General features: G+C 47.2%; 1 protein-coding gene across 2 annotated transcripts in view; it reads right to left on the bottom strand.

The window, feature by feature from the left end:
- LOC109877118 (ras-related protein Rab-8B) overlaps positions 1-22,819 on the bottom strand; it is a 35,875-nt gene extending 13,056 nt beyond the window's left edge. Inside the window, exons 1-2 of one of the 2 annotated variants that reach the window (XR_004206695.1) lie at positions 22,576-22,819; positions 3,992-4,052 (exon numbers count right to left, since the gene is read on the bottom strand). Coding sequence is in view for 1 of the 2 variants with exons in the window: in XM_031812361.1 (XP_031668221.1) it covers positions 3,992-4,052; positions 22,576-22,699 (185 nt within the window). In the remaining variant the exon portion in view is untranslated. The remainder of the gene's footprint in view (positions 1-3,991; positions 4,053-22,575) is intronic. The other variant, XM_031812361.1, reaches the window with a different exon arrangement.
- Between the last annotated feature and the right edge of the window lie 349 nt (positions 22,820-23,168).

The following is a 23,168-nucleotide window of genomic DNA, read 5'->3' on the forward strand; positions in this document are numbered from 1 at the left end:
TAGTAGCTACAGCATTACTACATTACCCTGGGAGAGACAGTACAACGTAACAACCATGTTGATAATGCAGTAGCTACAGCATTACTACATTACCCTGGGAGAGACAGTACAACGTCAGTACAACGTAACAACCATGTTGGCAGTGTAGTAGCTACAGCATTACTACATTACCCTGGGAGAGTCAGTACAACGTAACAACCGTGTATATAATGCAGTAGCTACAGCATTACTACATTACCCTGGGAGAGACAGTACAACGTAACAACCATGTTGATAATGCAGTAGCTACAGCATTACTACATTACCCTGGGAGAGTCAGTACAACGTAACAACCATGTTGATAATGCAGTAGCTACAGCATTACTACATTACCCTGGGAGAGACAGTACAATGTCAGCACAACGTAACAACCATGTCGATAATGCAGTAGCTACAGAATTACTACATTACCCTGGGAGAGACAGTACAACGTCAGTACAACGTAAAAAACCATGTTGATAATGCAGTAGCTACAGTATTACTACATTACCCTGGGAGAGACAGTACAACGTCAGTACAACGTAACAACCATGTTGATAATGCAGTAGCTACATCATTACTACATTACCCTGGGAGAGACAGTACAACGTAACAACCATGTTGATAATGCAGTAGCTACAGCATTACTACATTACCCTGGGAGAGCCAGTACAATGTCAGTACAACGTAACAACCATGTTGATAATGCAGTAGCTACAGCATTACTACATTACCCTGGGAGAGACAGTACAACGTCAGTACAACGTAACAACCATGTTGATAATGCAGTAGCTACAGTATTACTACATTACCCTGGGAGAGACAGAACAACGTCAGTACAACGTAACAACCATGTTGATAATGCAGTAGCTACATCATTACTACATTACCCTGGGAGAGACAGTAAAACGTAACAACCATGTTGATAATTCAGTAGCTACAGCATTACTACATTACCCTGGGAGAGCCAGTACAACGTCAGTACAACGTAACAACCATGTTGATAATGCAGTAGCTACAGCATTACTACATTACCCTGGGAGAGACAGTACAATGTCAGTACAACGTAACAACCATGTTGATAATGCAGTAGCTACAGCATTACTACATTACCCTGGGAGAGACAGAACAACGTCAGTACAACGTAACAACCATGTTGATAATGCAGTAGCTACAGCCAGTGTTACCAAACATCAGTGTAAGAGGGCCTGGGGGTTCTCCCTCTAATCCGTGCCAGACAGTGATACAACCACCTAGTGTAAGGGACGACCCTGGACAGGGGATGAATAAGCAGGCCAAATGTGTGTATCCAAACACAGCTGAACACTCTTACACACACAAGCTATCACTGACTCCAAGGCAGTCAACACTACACTTCAGATTCACTCAGGGCTGACAGAGGCTCTCCAAGCTATCACTGACTACAAGGCAGTCAACACTACACTTCAGATCCACTCAGGGCTGACAGAGGCTCTCCAAGCTATCACTGACCAAAAGGCAGTCAACACTACACTTCAGATCCACTCAGGGCTGATAGAGGCTCTCCAAGCTATCACTGACTACAAGGCAGTCAACACTACACTTCAGATTCACTCAGCTTGGAGAGCCTCTGTCAGCCCTATCACTGACTACAAGGCAGTCAACACTACACTTCAGATCCCCTCAGGGCTGATAGAGGCTCTCCAACCTATCACTAACTACAAGGCAGTCAACACTACAATTCATATCCACTCAGGGCTGATAGAGGCTCTCCAAGCTATCTCTGACTACAAGGCAGTCAACACTACATTTCAGATCCCCTCAGGGCTGATAGAGGCTCTCCAAGCTATCACTGACTACAAGGCAGTCAACACTACACTTCAGATCCCCTCAGGGCTGATAGAGGCTCTCCAAGCTATCACTGACTACAAGGCAGTCACACTACACTTCTGGAGCTAGTAGTCTGGGTAACCAGGCAAACTCACCATATATGGAGCTAGGAGTCTGGGTAACCAGGCAAATTCACCATATCTGGAGCTAGGAGTCTGGGTAACCAGGCAAACTCACCATATCTGGGGGTAGGAGTCTGGGTAACCAGGCAAACTCACCATATCTGGAGCAAGGAGTCTGGGTAACCAGGCAAACTCACCATATCTGGAGCTAGGAGTCTGGTTAACCAGGCAAACTCACTATATCTGGAGCTAGGAGTCTGGGTAACCAGGCAAGCTCACCATAACTGGAGCTAGGAGTCTGGGTAACCGGGCAAACTCACTATATCTGGAGCTAGGAGTCTGGGTAACCAGGCAAACTCACCATATCTGGAGCTAGGAGTCTGGGTAACCAGGCAAACTCACCATATCTGGAGCTAGGAGTCTGGGTAACCAGGCAAACTCACCATATCTGGAGCTAGGAGTCTGGGTAGCCAGGCAAACTCACCATATCTGGAGCTAGGAGTCTGGGTAACCAGGCAAACTCACCATATCTGGAGCTAGGAGTCTGGGTAACCAGGCAAACTCACCATATCTGGAGCAAGGAGTCTGGGTAGCCAGGCAAACTCACCATATCTGGAGCTAGGAGTCTGGGTAACCAGGCAAACTCACCATATCTGGAGCTAGGAGTCTGGGTAACCAGGCAAGCTCACCATAACTGGAGCTAGGAGTCTGGGTAACCGGGCAAACTCACTATATCTGGAGCTAGGAGTCTGGGTAGCCAGGCAAACTCACCATATCTGGGGGTAGGAGTCTGGGTAACCAGGCAAACTCACCATATCTGGAGCTAGGAGTCTGGGTAACCAGGCAAACTCACCATATCTGGAGCTAGGAGTCTGGGTAACCAGGCAAACTCACCATATATGGAGCTAGGAGTCTGGGTAACCAGGCAAACTCACCATATCTGGAGCTAGGAGTCTGGGTAGCCAGGCAAACTCACCATATCTGGAGCTAGGAGTCTGGGTAGCCAGGCAAACTCACCATATCTGGAGCTAGGAGTCTGGGTAACCAGGCAAACTCACCATATCTTGAGCTAGGAGTCTGGGTAACCAGGCAAACTCACCATATCTGGAGCAAGGAGTCTGGGTAGCCAGGCAAACTCACCATATCTGGAGCTAGGAGTCTGGTTAACCAGGCAAACTCACTATATCTGGAGCTAGGAGTCTGGGTAACCAGGCAAGCTCACCATAACTGGAGCTAGGAGTCTGGGTAACCGGGCAAACTCACTATATCTGGAGCTAGGAGTCTGGGTAACCAGGCAAACTCACCATATCTGGAGCTAGGAGTCTGGGTAACCAGGCAAACTCACCATATCTGGAGCTAGGAGTCTGGGTAACCGGGCAAACTCACCATATCTGGAGCTAGGAGTCTGGGTAACCGGGCAAACTCACCATATCTGGAGCTAGGAGTCTGGGTAACCAGGCAAACTCACCATATCTTGAGCTAGGAGTCTGGGTAACCAGGCAAACTCACCATATCTGGAGCAAGGAGTCTGGGTAGCCAGGCAAACTCACCATATCTGGAGCTAGGAGTCTGGTTAACCAGGCAAACTCACTATATCTGGAGCTAGGAGTCTGGGTAACCAGGCAAGCTCACCATAACTGGAGCTAGGAGTCTGGGTAACCGGGCAAACTCACTATATCTGGAGCTAGGAGTCTGGGTAACCAGGCAAACTCACCATATCTGGAGCTAGGAGTCTGGGTAACCAGGCAAACTCACCATATCTGGAGCTAGGAGTCTGGGTAACCAGGCAAACTCACCATATCTGGGGCGAGGAGTCTGGGTAACCAGGCAAACTCACCATATCTGGAGCTAGGAGTCTGGGTAACCAGGTAAACTCACCATATCTGGGGTGAGGAGTCTGGGTAACCAGGCAAACTCACCATATCTGGAGCTAGGAGTCTGGGTAACCGGGCAAACTCACCATATCTGGAGCTAGGAGTCTGGGTAACCGGGCAAACTCACCATATCTGGAGCTAGGAGTCTGGGTAACCAGACAAACTCACCATATCTGGAGCTTGATCTTCTTCCCGTCCAACTCTATCGTCCTGATTTTGAAGTCAATACCTGAAATCAGAGAAAAAGTGAGGAAAACATTTTGAAAGTGTTAAACTACATCTGAGCCAGTGGGTAGGGGCTAGCTGGGGGCTAGCTGGGGGCTAGCTGTGAGCTAGCTGGGGGCTAACTGGGGGCTCGCTGAGGGCTAGCTGGGGGCTAACTGGGGGCTAGCTGGGGGCTAGCTGGGGGCTAGCTGGGGGCTAGCTGTGAGCTAGCTGGGGGCTAACTGGGGGCTCGCTGAGGGCTAGCTGGGGGCTAGCTGGGGGCTAGCTGGGGGCTAGCTGGGGGCTAACTGGGGGCTAACTGGGAGCTAGCTGGGAGATAACTGGGTGATAACTGGGGGCTCACTGGGAGCTAGCTGACCTAGCAGACAGACAGACAGACAGACAGACAGACAGACAGACAGACAGACAGACAGACAGACAGACAGACAGACAGAGACAGACAGAGAGACATACAGACAGACAGACAGACAGACAGACAGACAGACAGACAGACAGACAGACAGACAGACAGAGACAGACAGCCAGACAGACAGACAGACAGACAGACAGACAGACAGACAGACAGACAGACAGAATGACAGACAGACAGACAGACAGACAGACAGACAGACAGACAGACAGACAGACAGACAGACAGACAGAATGACAGACAGACAAACAGACAGACAGACAGCGCTACAAGGTAAAAACTATCCCCTATAAGCGGTCTGTCAAGCGGTTTCTCTTACTGAAAGGTGTAGGTTCTGAGTGTATAAATCTATTGGCACGTAGTAGGTTGCTATGGTGTACTTCTGTAACCTGATGACAGACGAGCTCCAATCAGAATAGTCCTTGTTGAGTGCTGAGGGACAGCACACGTCACTAGCCAGTAACATGAGAGGAAACGTGGGTACCTGCACAATTACCAGTCTGTCCCTGGAACAAGTGTCAATATTAAAACACATAATGAGCTAGCCTAGCGCCAGCTAGCTGCGGGGCTTTGATACAGGTCTTTAAAAAAATAATAATTACCTTTATTTAACAAGTCAGTTAAGAACAAATTCTTATTTACAATGATGGCCTAGGAACAGTGGGTTAACTGCCTGTTCAGGGGCAGAACGACAGATTTGTAGCTTGTCAGCTCGGGGGTTTGAACTTGCAACCTTCCGGTTACTAGTCCAATGCTCTAACCACTAGGCTACCCTGCCGCCCCGCGTCTGGCAACCTATTCCCTATATAGTGCACGACCTTTGACTAAAATAGGGAATAAGGGTGCTATTCAGGACGCAGATGCAGACGGAAGGTGTGATGCAGGTGGGCAGGCTCACTGAGAGGAGAGGAAGTGGTGTAGAGAACAGAGCACCACAGCAGGTTGTAGAGAGCAGTCTACCGGGAACACAGACTCACTATTTACACCAGATACTAAACAGACACTAGAGCGTTTGTCCCTCGGGGGGGGGGTTACATAAAACTCAATTGAATTGAATAAAAGTGGTCTACGTAGCAAATGAGACATGACTTCTGTTATAGTCGTCTGCTGCAGGCTAGAGTTTCAAATGCTTTCTGTAGGTTTAATAGCCTACTACCTTCAGTAAGTGCAAGATGAGGATGCTAGGCTACCTTCCTGTTCTAGAGAAACTGCTGTTTCCTAGGGGTTTACAAAGGGCCTTTACAATAGATAACTGCTGTGTTTCCTAGGGGTTTATACAGGGCCTTTACAATAGAAACTGCTGTGTTTTCTAAGGGTTTATACAGGGCCTTTACAATAGAACCTGCTGTGTTTCCTAGGGGTTTATACAGGGCCTTTACAATAGATAACTGCTGTGTTTCCTAGGGGTTTATACAGGGCCTATACAATAGAAACTGCTGTGTTTTCTAAGGGTTTATACAGGACCTGTACAATAGATAACTGCTGTGTTTTCTAAGGGTTTATACAGGGCCTTTACAATAGATAACTACTGTGTTTCCTAGGGGTTTATACAGGGCCTTTACAATAGATAACTGCTGTGTTTCCTAGGGGTTTATACAGGGCCTTTACAATAGATAACTGCTGTGTTTCCTAGGGGTTTATACAGGGCCTTTACAATAGAAACTGCTGTGTTTCCTAGGGGTTTATACAGGGCCTTTACAATTGAACCTGCTGTGTTTCCTAGGGGTTTATACAGGACCTTTACAATAGATAACTGCTGTGTTTCCTAGGGGTTTATACAGGGCCTTTACAATAGATAACTGCTGTGTTTCCTAGGGGTTTATACAGGGCCTTTACAATAGATAACTGCTGTGTTTCCTAGGGGTTTATACAGGGCCTTTACAATAGAAACTGCTATGTTTCCTAGGGGTTTATACAGGGCCTTTACAATAGATAACTGCTGTGTTTCCTAGGGGTTTATACAGGGCCTTTACAATAGATAACTGCTGTGTTTCCTAGGGGTTTATACAGGGCCTTTACAATATAACCTGCTGTGTTTCCTAGGGGTTTATACAGGGCCTTTACAATAGAAACTGCTGTGTTTCCTAGGGGTTTATACAGGACCTTTACAATAGATAACTGCTGGGTTTCCTAGGGGTTTATACAGGGCCTTTACAATATAAACTGCTGTGTTTCCTAGGGGTTTATACAGGGCCTTTACAATTGAACCTGCTGTGTTTCCTAGGGGTTTATACAGGGCCTTTACAATAGATAACTGCTGTGTTTCCTAGGGGTTTATACAGGACCTTTACAATAGATAACTGCTGTGTTTCCTAGGGGTTTATACAGGGCCTTTACAATAGATAACTGCTGTGTTTCCTAGGGTTAATACAGGGCCTTTACAGTAGAAACTGCTGTGTTTCCTAGGGGTTTATACAGGGTCTTTACAATAGATAACTGCTGTGTTTCCTAGGGGTTTATACAGGGCCTTTACAATAGATAACTGCTGTGTTTCCTAGGGGTTTATACAGGGCCTTTACAATAGAAACTGCTATGTTTCCTAGGGGTTTATACAGGGCCTTTACAATAGATAACTGCTGTGTTTCCTAGGGGTTTATACAGGGCCTTTACAATAGATAACTGCTGTGTTTCCTAGGGGTTTATACAGGGCCTTTACAATAGAACCTGCTGTGTTTCCTAGGGGTTTATACAGGGCCTTTACAATAGAAACTGCTGTGTTTCCTAGGGGTTTATACAGGACCTTTACAATAGATAACTGCTGGGTTTCCTAGGGGTTTATACAGGGCCTTTACAATATAAACTGCTGTGTTTCCTAGGGGTTTATACAGGGCCTTTACAATTGAACCTGCTGTGTTTCCTAGGGGTTTATACAGGGCCTTTACAATAGATAACTGCTGTGTTTCCTAGGGGTTTATACAGGACCTTTACAATAGATAACTGCTGTGTTTCCTAGGGGTTTATACAGGGCCTTTACAATAGATAACTGCTGTGTTTCCTAGGGTTAATACAGGGCCTTTACAGTAGAAACTGCTGTGTTTCCTAGGGGTTTATACAGGGCCTTTACAATAGATAACTGCTGTGTTTCCTAGGGGTTTATACAGGGCCTTTACAATAGATAACTGCTGTGTTTCCTAGGGGTTTATACAGGGCCTTTACAATAGAAACTGCTATGTTTCCTAGGGGGTTACACATGGCCTTTACAATAGAAACTGCTTTCAATGTGATGCTCTACCTGAGGAGAGGAGAGGAGGGGAGGGGAAGAGGAAAGGAGGAGAGGGGAAGAGAGGAGCAGAGGAGAGAGGAAGAGGACAGGAGGAGAGGAGAGGGGAAGAGGGGAGCAGAGGAGAGAGGAAGGGAAAAGGAGGAGAGGGGAAGAGGGGAGCAGAGGAGAGAGGAAGAGGACAGGAGGAGAGGAGAGGGGAAGAGGGGAGCAGAGGAGAGAGGAAGGGGAAAGGAGGAGAGGGGAAGAGGGGAGCAGAGGAGAGAGGAAGGGGAAAGGAGTGGTGTCTAGTGGAGGATATAACCAGTGGTGTCTAGTGGAGGACAGTGGTGTCTAGTGGAGGACAGTGGTGTCTAGTGGAGGACATAACCAGTGGTGTCTAGTGGAGGACATAACCAGTGGTGTCTAGTGGAGGACATAACCAGTGGTGTCTAGTGGAGGACATAACCAGTGGTGTCTAGTGGAGGACATAACCAGTGGTGTCTAGTGGAGGACATAACCAGTGGTGTCTAGTGGAGGCCATAACCAGTGGTGTCTAGTGGAGGACAGTGGTGTCTAGTGGAGGACAAAACCAGTGGTGTCTAGTGGAGGACATAACCAGTGGTGTCTAGGGAGGAGATAACCAGTGGTGTCTAGTGGAGGACAGTGGTGTCTAGTGGAGGACATAACCAGTGGTATCTAGTGGAGGACAGTGGTGTCTAGTGGAGGATATAACCAGTGGTGTCTAGTGGAGGACATAACCAGTGGTGTCTAGTGGAGGACATAACCAGTGGTGTCTTGTGGAGGATATAACCAGTGGTGTCTAGTGGAGGACAGTGGTGTCTAGTGGAGGATATAACCAGTGGTGTCTAGTGGAGGACATAACCAGTGGTGTCTAGTGGAGGCCGTAACCAGTGGTGTCTAGTGGAGGACAGTGGTGTCTAGTGGAGGATATAACCAGCGGTGTCTAGTGGAGGACATAACCAGTGGTGTCTAGTGGAGGATATAACCAGTGGTGTCTAGTGGAGGACATAACCAGTGGCATCTAGTGGAGGATATAACCAGTGGTGTCTAGTGGAGGATATAACCAGTGGTGTCTAGTGGAGGATATAACCAGTGGTGTCTAGTGGAGGATATAACCAGTGGTGTCTAGTGGAGGACATAACCAGTGGTGTCTAGTGGAGGACATAACCAGTGGTGTCTAGTGGAGGACATAACCAGTGGTGTCTAGTGGAGGACATAACCAGTGGTGTCTAGTGGAGGACATAACCAGTGGTGTCTAGTGGAGGATATAACCAGTGGTGTCTAGTGGAGGATATAACCAGTGGTGTCTAGTGGAGGACAGTGGTGTCTAGTGGAGGACATAACCAGTGGTGTCTAATGGAGGACAGTGGTGTCTAGTGGAGGACATAACCAGTGGTGTCTAGTGGAGGATATAACCAGTGGTGTCTAGTGGAGGACATAACCAGTGGTGTCTAGTGGAGGATATAACCAGTGGTGTCTAGTGGAGGACATAACCAGTGGTGTCTAGTGGAGGACATAACCAGTGGTGTCTAGTGGAGGATATAACCAGTGGTGTCTAGTGGAGGACATAACCAGTGGTGTCTAGTGGAGGACAAAACCAGTGGTGTCTAGTGGAGGGCGTAACCAGTGGTGTCTAGGGAGGACATAACCAGTGGTGTCTAGTGGAGGATATAACCAGTGGTGTCTAGTGGAGGACATAACCGGTGGTGTCTAGTGGAGGCCGTAACAAGTGGTGTGTAGTGGAGGATATAACCAGTGGTGTCTAGTGGAGGATATAACCAGTGGTGTCTAGTGGAGGATATAACCAGTGGTGTCTAGTGGAGGACATAACCAGTGGTGTCTAGTGGAGGATATAACCAGTGGTGTCTAGTGGAGGACATAACCAGTGGTGTCTAGTGGAGGATATAACCAGTGGTGTCTAGTGGAGGATATAACCAGTGGTGCCTAGTGGAGGCCATAACCAGTGGTGTCTAGTGGAGGATATAACCAGTGGTGTCTAGTGGAGGACAGTGGTGTCTAGTGGAAGATATAACCAGTGGTGTCTAGTGGAGGATATAACCAGTGGTGTCTAGTGGAGGACATAACCAGTGGTGTCTAGTGGAGGACAGTGGTGTCTAGTGGAGGACATAACCAGTGGTGTCTAGTGGAGGACAGTGGTGTCTAGTGGAGGATATAACCAGTGGTGTCTAGTGGAGGATATAACCTGTGGTGTCTAGTGGAGGATATAACCAGTGGTGTCTAGTGGAGGATATAACCAGTGGTGTCTAGTGGAGGACATAACCAGTGGTGTTCTAGTGGAGGACAGTGGTGTCTAGTGGAGGATATAACCAGTGGTGTCTAGTGGAGGACATAACCAGTGGTGTCTAGTGGAGGACATAACCAGTGGTGTCTAGTGGAGGATATAACCAGTGGTGTCTAGTGGAGGACATAACCAGTGGTGTCTAGTGGAGGATATAACCAGTGGTGTCTAGTGGAGGACATAACCAGTGGTGTCTAGTGGAGGATATAACCAGTGGTGTCTAGTGGAGGACAGTGGTGTCTAGTGGAGGATATAACCAGTGGTGTCTAGTGGAGGATATAACCAGTGGTGTCTAGTGGAGGACAGTGGTGTCTAGTGGAGGATATAACCAGTGGTGTCTAGTGGAGGACATAACCAGTGGTGTCTAGTGGAGGACAGTGGTGTCTAGTGGAGGACATAACCAGTGGTATCTAGTGGAGGACAGTGGTGTCTAGTGGAGGATATAACCAGTGGTGTCTAGTGGAGGACATAACCAGTGGTGTCTAGTGGAGGACATAACCAGTGGTGTCTTGTGGAGGACATAACCAGTGGTGTCTAGTGGAGGACATAACCAGTGGTGTCTAGTGGAGGCCGTAACCAGTGGTGTCTAGTGGAGGATATAACCAGTGGTGTCTAGTGGAGGACAGTGGTGTCTAGTGGAGGACATAACCAGTGGTGTCTAGTGGAGGATATAACCAGTGGTGTCTAGTGGAGGACATAACCAGTGGTGTCTAGTGGAGGAAATAACCAGTGGTGTCTAGTGGAGTATATAACCAGTGGTGTCTAGTGGAGGATATAACCAGTGGTGTCTAGTGGAGGATATAACCAGTGGTGTCTAGTGGAGGACATAACCAGTGGTGTCTAGTGGAGGATATAACCAGTGGTGTCTAGTGGAGGACATAACCAGTGGTGTCTAGTGGAGGACATAACCAGTGGTGTCTAGTGGAGGCCGTAACCAGTGGTGTGTAGTGGAGGATATAACCAGTGGTGTCTAGTGGAGGATATAACCAGTGGTGTCTAGTGGAGGACATAACCAGTGGTGTCTAGTGGAGGATATAACCAGTGGTGTCTAGTGGAGGACATAACCAGTGGTGTCTAGTGGAGGCCGTAACCAGTGGTGTCTAGTGGAGGATATAACCAGTGGTGTCTAGTGGAGGATATAACCAGTGGTGTCTAGTGGAGGACAGTGGTGTCTAGTGGAGGACATAACCAGTGGTGTCTAGTGGAGGATATAACCAGTGGTGTCTAGTGGAGGACATAACCAGTGGTGTCTAGTGGAGGACATAACCAGTGGTGTCTAGTGGAGGATATAACCAGTGGTGTCTAGTGGAGGACATAACCAGTGGTGTCTAGTGGAGGATATAACCAGTGGTGTCTAGTGGAGGACATAACCAGTGGTGTCTAGTGGAGGAAATAACCAGTGGTGTCTAGTGGAGTATATAACCAGTGGTGTCTAGTGGAGGATATAACCAGTGGTGTCTAGTGGAGGATATAACCAGTGGTGTCTAGTGGAGGATATAACCAGTGGTGTCTAGTGGAGGACATAACCAGTGGTGTCTAGTGGAGGATATAACCAGTGGTGTCTAGTGGAGGACATAACCAGTGGTGTCTAGTGGAGGACATAACCAGTGGTGTCTAGTGGAGGCCGTAACCAGTGGTGTGTAGTGGAGGATATAACCAGTGGTGTCTAGTGGAGGATATAACCAGTGGTGTCTAGTGGAGGACATAACCAGTGGTGTCTAGTGGAGGATATAACCAGTGGTGTCTAGTGGAGGATATAACCAGTGGTGTCTAGTGGAGGACATAACCAGTGGTGTCTAGTGGAGGATATAACCAGTGGTGTCTAGTGGAGGCCGTAACCAGTGGTGTCTAGTGGAGGATATCACCAGTGGTGTCTAGTGGAGGATATAACCAGTGGTGTCTAGTGGAGGATATAACCAGTGGTGTCTAGTGGAGGACATAACCAGTGGTGTCTAGTGGAGGATATAACCAGTGGTGTCTAGTGGAGGACATAACCAGTGGTGTCTAGTGGAGGACAGTGGTGTCTAGTGGAGGATATAACCAGTGGTGTCTAGTGGAGGACATAACCAGTGGTGTCTAGTGGAGGACATAACCAGTGGTGTCTAGTGGAGGATATAACCAGTGGTGTCTAGTGGAGGACATAACCAGTGGTGTCTAGTGGAGGATATAACCAGTGGTGTCTAGTGGAGGACATAACCAGTGGTGTCTAGTGGAGGACATAACCAGTGGTGTCTAGTGGAGGACAGTGGTGTCTAGTGGAGGACATAACCAGTGGTGTCTAGTGGAGGACAGTGGTGTCTAGTGGAGGATATAACCAGTGGTGTCTAGTGGAGGATATAACCTGTGGTGTCTAGTGGAGGATATAACCAGTGGTGTCTAGTGGAGGATATAACCAGTGGTGTCTAGTGGAGGACATAACCAGTGGTGTCTAGTGGAGGACCGTGGTGTCTAGTGGAGGATATAACCAGTGGTGTCTAGTGGAGGACATAACCAGTGGTGTCTAGTGGAGGACATAACCAGTGGTGTCTAGTGGAGGATATAACCAGTGGTGTCGAGTGGAGGACAGTGGTGTCTAGTGGAGGATATAACCAGTGGTGTCTAGTGGAGGACATAACCAGTGGTGTCTAGTGGAGGATATAACCAGTGGTGTCTAGTGGAGGCCGTAACCAGTGGTGTCTAGTGGAGGATATCACCAGTGGTGTCTAGTGGAGGATATAACCAGTGGTGTCTAGTGGAGGATATAACCAGTGGTGTCTAGTGGAGGACATAACCAGTGGTGTCTAGTGGAGGATATAACCAGTGGTGTCTAGTGGAGGCCGTAACCAGTGGTGTCTAGTGGAGGATATAACCAGTGGTGTCTAGTGGAGGATATCACCAGTGGTGTCTAGTGGAGGATATAACCAGTGGTGTCTAGTGGAGGATATAACCAGTGGTGTCTAGTGGAGGACATAACCAGTGGTGTCTAGTGGAGGATATAACCAGTGGTGTCTAGTGGAGGACATAACCAGTGGTGTCTAGTGGAGGACAGTGGTGTCTAGTGGAGGATATAACCAGTGGTGTCTAGTGGAGGACATAACCAGTGGTGTCTAGTGGAGGACATAACCAGTGGTGTCTAGTGGAGGATATAACCAGTGGTGTCTAGTGGAGGATATAACCAGTGGTGTCTAGTGGAGGATATAACCAGTGGTGTCTAGTGGAGGACATAACCAGTGGTGTCTAGTGGAGGATATAACCAGTGGTGTCTAGTGGAGGACAGTGGTGTCTAGTGGAGGATATAACCAGTGGTGTCTAGTGGAGGACATAACCAGTGGTGTCTAGTGGAGGCCGTAACCAGTGGTGTGTAGTGGAGGATATAACCAGTGGTGTCTAGTGGAGGATATAACCAGTGGTGTCTAGTGGAGGACATAACCAGTGGTGTCTAGTGGAGGATATAACCAGTGGTGTCTAGTGGAGGATATAACCAGTGGTGTCTAGTGGAGGACATAACCAGTGGTGTCTAGTGGAGGATATAACCAGTGGTGTCTAGTGGCGGACATAACCAGTGGTGTCTAGTGGAGGCCGTAACCAGTGGTGTCTAGTGGAGGATATAACCAGTGGTGTCTAGTGGAGGATATAACCAGTGGTGTCTAGTGGAGGATATAACCAGTGGTGTCTAGTGGAGGACATAACCAGTGGTGTCTAGTGGAGGATATAACCAGTGGTGTCTAGTGGCGGATATAACCAGTGGTGTCTAGTGGAGGCCATAACCAGTGGTGTCTAGTGGAGGATATAACCAGTGGTGTCTAGTGGAGGATATAACCAGTGGTGTCTAGTGGAGGCCGTAACCAGTGGTGTCTAGTGGAGGATATAACCAGTGGTGTCTAGTGGAGGATATCACCAGTGGTGTCTAGTGGAGGATATAACCAGTGGTGTCTAGTGGAGGATATAACCAGTGGTGTCTAGTGGAGGACATAACCAGTGGTGTCTAGTGGAGGATATAACCAGTGGTGTCTAGTGGAGGACATAACCAGTGGTGTCTAGTGGAGGACAGTGGTGTCTAGTGGAGGATATAACCAGTGGTGTCTAGTGGAGGACATAACCAGTGGTGTCTAGTGGAGGACATAACCAGTGGTGTCTAGTGGAGGATATAACCAGTGGTGTCTAGTGGAGGACATAACCAGTGGTGTCTAGTGGAGGATATAACCAGTGGTGTCTAGTGGAGGACATAACCAGTGGTGTCTAGTGGAGGATATAACCAGTGGTGTCTAGTGGAGGACAGTGGTGTCTAGTGGAGGATATAACCAGTGGTGTCTAGTGGAGGACATAACCCGTGGTGTCTAGTGGAGGCCGTAACCAGTGGTGTGTAGTGGAGGATATAACCAGTGGTGTCTAGTGGAGGATATAACCAGTGGTGTCTAGTGGAGGACATAACCAGTGGTGTCTAGTGGAGGATATAACCAGTGGTGTCTAGTGGAGGATATAACCAGTGGTGTCTAGTGGAGGACATAACCAGTGGTGTCTAGTGGAGGATATAACCAGTGGTGTCTAGTGGCGGACATAACCAGTGGTGTCTAGTGGAGGCCGTAACCAGTGGTGTCTAGTGGAGGATATAACCAGTGGTGTCTAGTGGAGGATATAACCAGTGGTGTCTAGTGGAGGATATAACCAGTGGTGTCTAGTGGAGGACATAACCAGTGGTGTCTAGTGGAGGATATAACCAGTGGTGTCTAGTGGAGGATATAACCAGTGGTGTCTAGTGGAGGCCATAACCAGTGGTGTCTAGTGGAGGATATAACCAGTGGTGTCTAGTGGAGGACAGTGGTGTCTAGTGGAGGATATAACCAGTGATGTCTAGTGGAGGATATAACCAGTGGTGTCTAGTGGAGGACAGTGGTGTCTAGTGGAGGATATAACCAGTGGTGTCTAGTGGAGGACAGTGGTGTCTAGTGGAGGACAGTGGTGTCTAGTGGAGGACATAACCAGTGGTGTCTAGTGGAGGATATAACCAGTGGTGTCTAGTGGAGGATATAACCAGTGGTGTCTAGTGGAGGACAGTGGTGTCTAGTGGAGGATATAACCAGTGGTGTCTAGTGGAGGACAGTGGTGTCTAGTGGAGGACATAACCAGTGGTGTCTAGTGGAGGATATAACCAGTGGTGTCTAGTGGAGGACATAACCAGTGGTGTCTAGTGGAGGACAGTGGTGTCTAGTGGAGGATATAACCAGTGGTGTCTAGTGGAGGACAGTGGTTCCTCCTGTCTCTACAGGGCTGTAAACACACAGACTTCTCTTCCTGTCTCTACAGGGCTGTAAACACACAGACTTCGCTTCCTGTCTCTACAGGGCTGTAAACACACAGACTTCTCTTCCTGTCTCTACAGGGGAAAACACACAGACTTCCCTTCCTGTCTCTACAGGGCTGTAAACACACAGACTTCCCTTCCTGTCTCTATAGGGGGGAAACACACAGACTTCCCTTCCTGTCTCTACAGGGCTGTAAACACACAGACTTCCCTTCCTGTCTCTACAGGGGGAAAACACACAGACTTCCCTTCCTGTCTCTACGGGGCTGTAAACACACAGACTTCCTGTCTCTACAGGGGGGAAACACACAGACTTCCTGTCTCTACAGGGGGAAAACACACAGACTTCCCTTCCTGTCTCTACGGGGCTGTAAAAACACACAGACTTCCTGTCTCTACAGGGGGGAAACACACAGACTTCCCTTCCTGTCTCTACAGGGCTGTAAACACACAGACTTCCCTTCCTGTCTCTACCCTCTAATCCAAGACCATCAGGATGAGGACGACATGGCAGCTTTGTTTCCTTTCCAAGCTAATCCTCAAAATACAATATAGGGGCCTTTTTTAACTATCTTCAAGAAATCTTCTTCAACCATGTTTAGGGCAATAGAAATGTCTGAAACTGAACAAAAACTGAAGTAACTATCCTCCCCCCCAGAAGTACTGACAGAAGGAGTCACGACAATGAAATAATGATCTTTTGTTGGTGAATTCACTTGACAGTGGGGTGAATTCCAATGGCTGAGATTCAACTTGTGTTCTTTTGAAGGAGGCTGGTTGGTGACCGGAGCTGCTGGGCCTGCAGAGAAAGAGCTGCATCGATGGCTCTGTACTGCGTGGGGTTACTGGCTCTGTACTGCGTGGGGTTACTGGCTCTGTACTGCGTGGGGTTACTGGCTCTGTACTGCGTGGGGTTACTGGCTCTGTACTGCGTGGGGTTACTGGCTCTGTACTGCGTGGGGTTACTGGCTCTGTACTGCGTGGGCTACTGGCTCTGTACTGTGTGGGGTTACTGGCTCTGTACTGCGTGGGATTACTGGCTCTGTACTGCGTGGGGTTACTGGCTCTGTACTGCGTGGGGTTACTGGCTCTGTACTGCGTGGGGTTACTGGCTCTGTACTGCGTGGGGTTACTGGATCTGTACTGCGTGGGGTTACTGGCTCTGTACTGCGTGGGGTTACTGGCTCTGTACTGCGTGGGGTTACTGGCAGTCAGTCAGTACGTCAGAGTGAGAGAGAGAGAGACTTTTCCTTCCCCCCCCTCCCCTCTCTGTGCTGGCTCCAACAGGGCCCCCCCCCCCCCCCCCTCTCTGTGCTGGCTCCAACAGGGCCCTTCCCCTCCCAGCCAGTCACTTGTGTCCAGGAAGAGGAACCAGGGGCTGGCCAGCGGGGGCTGGTTAGTGGTGGTGATTAGGGAAGCCTGCAGCAGGACCCACCCTGAGTTCACTGACCTCTCTGCTCAGGCCTCACACACAGGAAGAGATGTGAGTGACACATGGATGGAAGATACACACACACACACAGAGTATGTACATACACACACACACACACACACACAATTGTGCCCGACCCTGAATACAACAGCTGGTCAGCTGATGGCTCACGAGACAGAGGAGGTTTATGACTGTGCTGCTTCTGTTACTACAGGTCATTGTATACAGGCTGAGTTACTCATTTCACAGTCACCCTTTAAATTCCCAACACTAATACAGTACTGTACAGTAGGGGCTCTCATTAGATATTCACCATCTTAGTTATACAGTTCCCAGCATTCATACTGTACAATAACATCACAGAGCTGGAGTGAGAGAGAGAGAGAGAGAGAGAGAGAGAGAGAGAGAGAGAGAGAGAGAGAGAGAGAGAGAGAGAGAGAGAACTGTGCTGCTTCACACACACACACACAACATCATATCACCTATGTCACGGTGTCCACTTCAGACAGCAGGAATTCAATAGACCAGGTCACCTGATGTTAAACTAGACTACTGCTGCTGTGTCTGTACAATAGAGTAGAGCTGGCCTATACTTTCTTCTTCTCTGCTCTTTGAGCGAGTGTCTTCCTGTTTGGAGATAAAAAATATATATATACACTTCTCACTTCCTGTTTCACTCAGGAAGATTCTCCTCGCGACGCTCCCACCAACCGGACTGAAACAATTCAACAACCTTGTCCTCCGTGACGCACAGGAAACACAGGAGGGCAATCCAAATGGCCCCCTATTCCCTAGTGCACTACATTTAACCAGAGTCCTATAGGCCCTGGTATAAAGTAGTGCACTATATAGGGAATAGGATGCCATTTGGAACGCAAACAGACAGGAGATCTGAGAGTGGTGGAAGTGTGACAGGCTGAAGAGATGCAGACAGACAGACAGACAGACAGACAGGAGGTCTGAGAGTGGTGGAAGAGTGACAGGCTGAAGAGATGCAGACAGACAGACAGACAGACAGACAGGAGAGTGGTGGAAGAGTTACAGGCTGAAGGGATGCAGACAGACAGACAGGAGGGCTGAGAGTGGTGGAAGAGTGACAGGCTGAAGAGATGCAGACAGACAGACAGGAGGTCTGAGAGTGGTGGAAGAGTGACAGGCTGAATGGATGCAGACAGACAGACAGACAGACAGACAGACAGACAGACAGACAGACAGAAAGACAGGAGGTCTGAGAGTGGTGGAAGACAGACAGACAGACAGACAGGAGGTCTGAGAGTGGTGGAAGAGTGACAGGCTGAAGAGGTTGTTATGTTGGGAACTGTGGTGGTGAAAAACACAGGTCTTGTCTGAATTGGCACCCTATTCCTTAAATAGTGCACTACTTTTGACCAGGGCCTATAGGACTCTGGCACCCTATTCCCTATATAGTGCACTACTTTTGACCAAGGCCTATAGGACTCTGGCACCCTATTCCCTATATAGTGCACTACTTTTGACCAAGGCCTATAGGACTCTGGCACCCTATTCCCTATATAGTGCACTACTTTTGACCAGGCCCCACAGGGCTGTCAATTCAAACACAGCCACAGACTAACCTAGTCCTAGCAGTGGATTCTAGCCATCTATTTCTGTCACTCAGTAGCCTGAATCAAATAAGACGCTTGTAACTTCTCAACTTTCTCTCTTGAATTGGCTTAGAGGGGAGTAGGGGAACAGGTCAACTCTGTCAAATATGTTGACATGACAGACTAAACACTATACACTATATGACCAGCAGTATGAGGACAGCTGCTCGTCCAACATCTCATTCCAAAGTCATTGGCATTAATATGGAGTTGGTCCCAACTTTGCTGCTATAACAGCCTCCACTCTTCTGGGAAGGCTTTCCACTAGATGTTGGAACATTGCTGCTATAACAGCCTCCACTCTTCTAGGAAGGCTTTCCACTAGATGTTGGAACATTGCTGCTATAACAGCCTCCACTCTTCTGGGAAGGCTTTGCACTAGATGTTGGAACATTGCTGCTATAACAGCCTCCACTCTTCTGGGAAGGCTTTCCACTAGATGTTGGAACATTGCTGCTATAACAGCCTCCACTCTTCTGGGAAGGCTTTCCACTAGATGTTGGAACATTGCTGCTATAACAGCCTCCACTCTTCTGGGAAGGCTTCCCACTAGATGTTGGAACATTGCTGAGGGGACTTGCTTCCATTCAGCCATAAGAGCATTAGTGAGATCGGGGCACTGATATTGGGTGATTAGGTCTGTCTCGCAGTCGGCGTTCCAATTCATCTGAAAGGTGATCGTTGAGGTTGAGTTCAGGGCCCTGTGCAGGCCAGTCAAGTTCTTCCAACACCGATTTCGACAAACCATTTTCGAGATACCTCGCTGTATACCTCGCTTTGTGCACGGGGGCATTGTCATGCTGAAACAGGAAAGGGCCTTCCCTAAATTGTTGCCACAGAGTTGGAAGCACAGAAACATCTAGAATGTCATTGTATGCTGTAGTGTTACGATTTCCCTTCACTGGAAATAACGAGCCACGATTTTACACGTCAGCAACGGGTGTGGCTAAAATAGACCAGTCCACTCGTTTGAAGGGGTGTCCACATACGTTTGTATATACAGTGTATTCTGAGGGTAGTGCAACTTTCTATATTAGTCTGTGACAGACAGTAGGGATTGGTGAGAAAAGCTGAATAATATACAGTGGGGCAAAAAAGTATTTAGTCAGCCACCAATTGTACAAGTTCTCCCACTTAAAAAGATGAGAGAGGCCTGTAATTTTCATCATAGGTACACTTCAACTATGACAGACAAAATGAGAAAAAAAATCCAGAAAATCACATTGTAGGATTTTTTATGAATTGATTTGCAAATTATGGTGGAAAAGAGTCTCAAAGCTCCATGTTGTTGTTGTTTCTATTCAACAGAGTCTCAGAGCTCCATGTTGTTGTTGTTTCTATTCAACAGAGTCTCAAAGCTCCATGTTGTTGTTGTTTCTATTCAACAGAGTCTCAAAGCTCCATGTTGATGTTTCTATTCAACAGAGTCTCAAAGCTCCATGTTGTTGTTGTTTCTATTCAACAGAGTCCCAAAGCTCCATGTTGATGTTTCTATTCAACAGAGTCTCAAAGCTCCATGTTGTTGTTGTTTCTATTCAACAGAGTCTCAATGCTCCATGTTGTTGTTGTTTCTATTCAACAGAGTCTCAGAGCTCCATGTTGTTGTTGTTTCTATTCAACAGAGTCCCAAAGCTCCATGTTGTTGTTGTTTCTATTCAACAGAGTCCCAAAGCTCCATGTTGTTGTTGTTTCTATTCAACAGAGTCCCAAAGCTCCATGTTGTTGATGTTTCTATTCAACAGAGTCCCAAAGCTCCATGTTGTTGTTGTTTCTATTCAACAGAGTCTCAAAGCTCCATGTTGTTGTTGTTTCTATTCAACAGAGTCTCAAAGCTCCATGTTGTTGTTGTTTCTATTCAACAGAGTCCCAAAGCTCCATGTTGTTGTTGTTTCTATTCAACAGAGTCTCAAAGCTCCATGTTGTTGTTGTTTCTATTCAACAGAGTCTCAAAGCTCCATGTTGTTGTTGTTTCTATTCAACAGAGTCCCAAAGCTCCATGTTGTTGTTGTTTCTATTCAACAGAGTCTCAGAGCTCCATGTTGTTGTTGTTTCTATTCAACAGAGTCTCAAAGCTCCATGTTGATGTTTCTATTCAACAGAGTCTCAAAGCTCCATGTTGATGTTTCTATTCTATTCAACAGAGTCCCAGGGTGAGCCTTAGAGCACAACCCAGGCTTGCGTCCCAAATGGCCTACACAGTGCACTACTTTTTTACCAGAGCCACACAGTACTCCAGTCAGAGGTAGTGCACTATAAAAGGGAATAGGGAGTGATTTGGGACGAATTCCCCAGTCTGAAGTAATGAACACCTTCCTGGTATTCTATTCTACTCACAGGAATGACCTCAGAGCTGGTAGCATTCACTTCATTAACGACGAGAGTGAGACCAAACTACTGCTGCTTTTTCTTCTTCTGTTGGCCTAGTTCACAAACAATACAGACTCACGTTTTGAGGACTGACGACGACCAATGAGGATCAGTTGTTTGGGAGTAATGGTGACTTCGTTTTCAAGACAGAGTAGAAAGTGATGTCGAACGTTCAGAAAAGTGCTGTTCCACACTTACAGGGGTTTGTGTGTGTGTGTGTTGCACATGGGGATGTGTGAAACCTACTCCTCAGTCTGAAGTGTCTCCACTTGTGCCAGAGAATAGCTCGCTTTTTGCGTGGCGCTGAACAGTAAGACGCTTCCCAAGTTCTCGCCAGATATGGGCAAAATCGGGAGAAAGTGGTACACGCTTAGCAAGCAGCATGTGTTCTTTACGTGTGTGTGTGTGTGTGTGTGTGTGTGTGTGTGTGTGTGTGTGTGTGTGTGTGTGTGTGTGTGTGTGTGTGTGTGTGTGTGTGTGTGTGTGTGTCTGTGTGTCTGTGTGTTAGTGTGTGAGTGTGTGTGTGTGTTAAGTGTGTGTGTCCCATGTACACTCAGTTTATTTACGAAGGGGGAAAAGTATCAAATGTGTGCTCTCTCTGAACCTGTGTGTCATAAACAGAACCTGGGTGCTTTCCCAATTGATCATCGTTGAGTTTTAAGTACATATACGATGAAAACCCCACCCACCCAAAAGGTAACTGAATGTCAAGGAGCAGTGAAGGGGGTTTCCTAATTTCACACTAAAACTGAACGTCCGTCATCTCAAAAGAAGATTTCTAATAGCACAAGAAACGCCCCTCCCCCGCCCCCCAACATTGCCATAGTGATCTGTCTCTCTATGGAGAAATACATCTGGTAAATCCACCTAGTCAAACTACTCCTGAGGTAAAAATACATACGTCACCTCTAGGTTTATAGGTTCCATTTACACCCCCAGAACACAGACACGTCTAACAACATGGACATGTAGCTCAGACAATAACTCCAGGTAACTGTCAAAATAAAGGAAACGCCAACATAAAGTGTGTTTATAGGGGCGTTGGGTCACCACCAGTCAGAACAGCTTCAATGCACCTCGTCATAGATTCTACAAGTGTCTGGAACTCTCTATTGGAGGGATGAGACACCATTCTTTAACGAGAAATTTAATCATTTGGTGTTTTGTTGATGGTGGTGGAAAACACTGGTCTCAGTCACCACTCCAGAATCATAAGTGTTCAATTGGGTTGAGATCTGGTGACTGAGACGGCCATGGCCTATGGTTTTACATTGTTTTCATGCTCATATAACCATTCAGTGACCACTCCAGCCCTGTGGACGGGGGCATAGCCATGGTAGCCAAAATAATGGCCTGCCCAGCATTTTCATACATGACCCAATGCATGATGGATAGTTAATTGCTTAATTAACTCAGGAATCACACCCGTGTTTCAATATACTTTGTATCCCTCATTTACTCAAGTGTTTCAATTATTTTGGCAGTTACCTGTATAATGTTATGTTCTTTGTCTGATAAAACAAAGCCCTGGTCAGGAATACTGTCAGTGCCATTCAGGAGCCCCCCCTTACAGCTGACAACCAAGCTGTCTGACAGCCAACAGGTCACAAATATGAGCCTATGAAAATAGATGTCAGCTTAGCTCACAAATACAGAGTTAGCAGGGTGATACAACCAGGCCTACAGTATAAAACATGAGATAATTCAATGTAATAAAACCATTTACTATATCTGAATTGGCACAAGATGATGCTTCTAGGCCCGTTTCCTGTCGCGAATTCGTCCCACTATCTGTCAACAGCATACAGTAGATTTGCGATATGTAATGTAGCATTTTCAGCAGCATGCAGTTGTTCAAAAAACCCACTCAATTGTAGAAAGAGAAACGGACCTATTGTTGATATGAAGGTAGTGTTGAACGCATCTTCGCTGAATCTGAAGAGGAGACATGTCTTGCCGACACCGCTGTCCCCGATGAGAAGCAATTTAAAAAGGTAATCATAGGTTTTCGCCATCTCTCCACCCTCGCTTCTTTCTTGCCGAAATTTGATAAAAATGTCTGGACCGTAGCAAACACCTCTTCGTTACACTAACTAACCGTACAGTAACAGTACAGGGGGAAACGAGAAGGCGTTAGTTTAATGACGTTACACAGAATAGGCGGAACAGAAGATAGGACGGAAGCGTGGTAGTCACTGGTTACCACAGCCACAAACTCATTATTCATAAACACTAGACTATTTCTCAAATGTCTCAAAAAAATTAATTATCAGATTTTAAACCTAACCCACACTACAAACCTTAAGCTTAACCCTAAATTAAAAGACCAAACAGCTACTTTTTGTTTTCATTTTATTTTTATAAAAGCCTATTTTGTCTGTGGCGACGAGTGACAACCGGAAGCATCCTCTCATCTGGGTTGCCAGATTGGTAGTAATACTGTAACAATCAGGACGCAGACTGAAATCAGCTGACAAATGTTTG

This window comes from Oncorhynchus kisutch, unplaced genomic scaffold, assembly GCF_002021735.2.
Source record: "Oncorhynchus kisutch isolate 150728-3 unplaced genomic scaffold, Okis_V2 Okis03b-Okis08b_hom, whole genome shotgun sequence".
Lineage (NCBI taxonomy): Eukaryota > Metazoa > Chordata > Actinopteri > Salmoniformes > Salmonidae > Oncorhynchus > Oncorhynchus kisutch.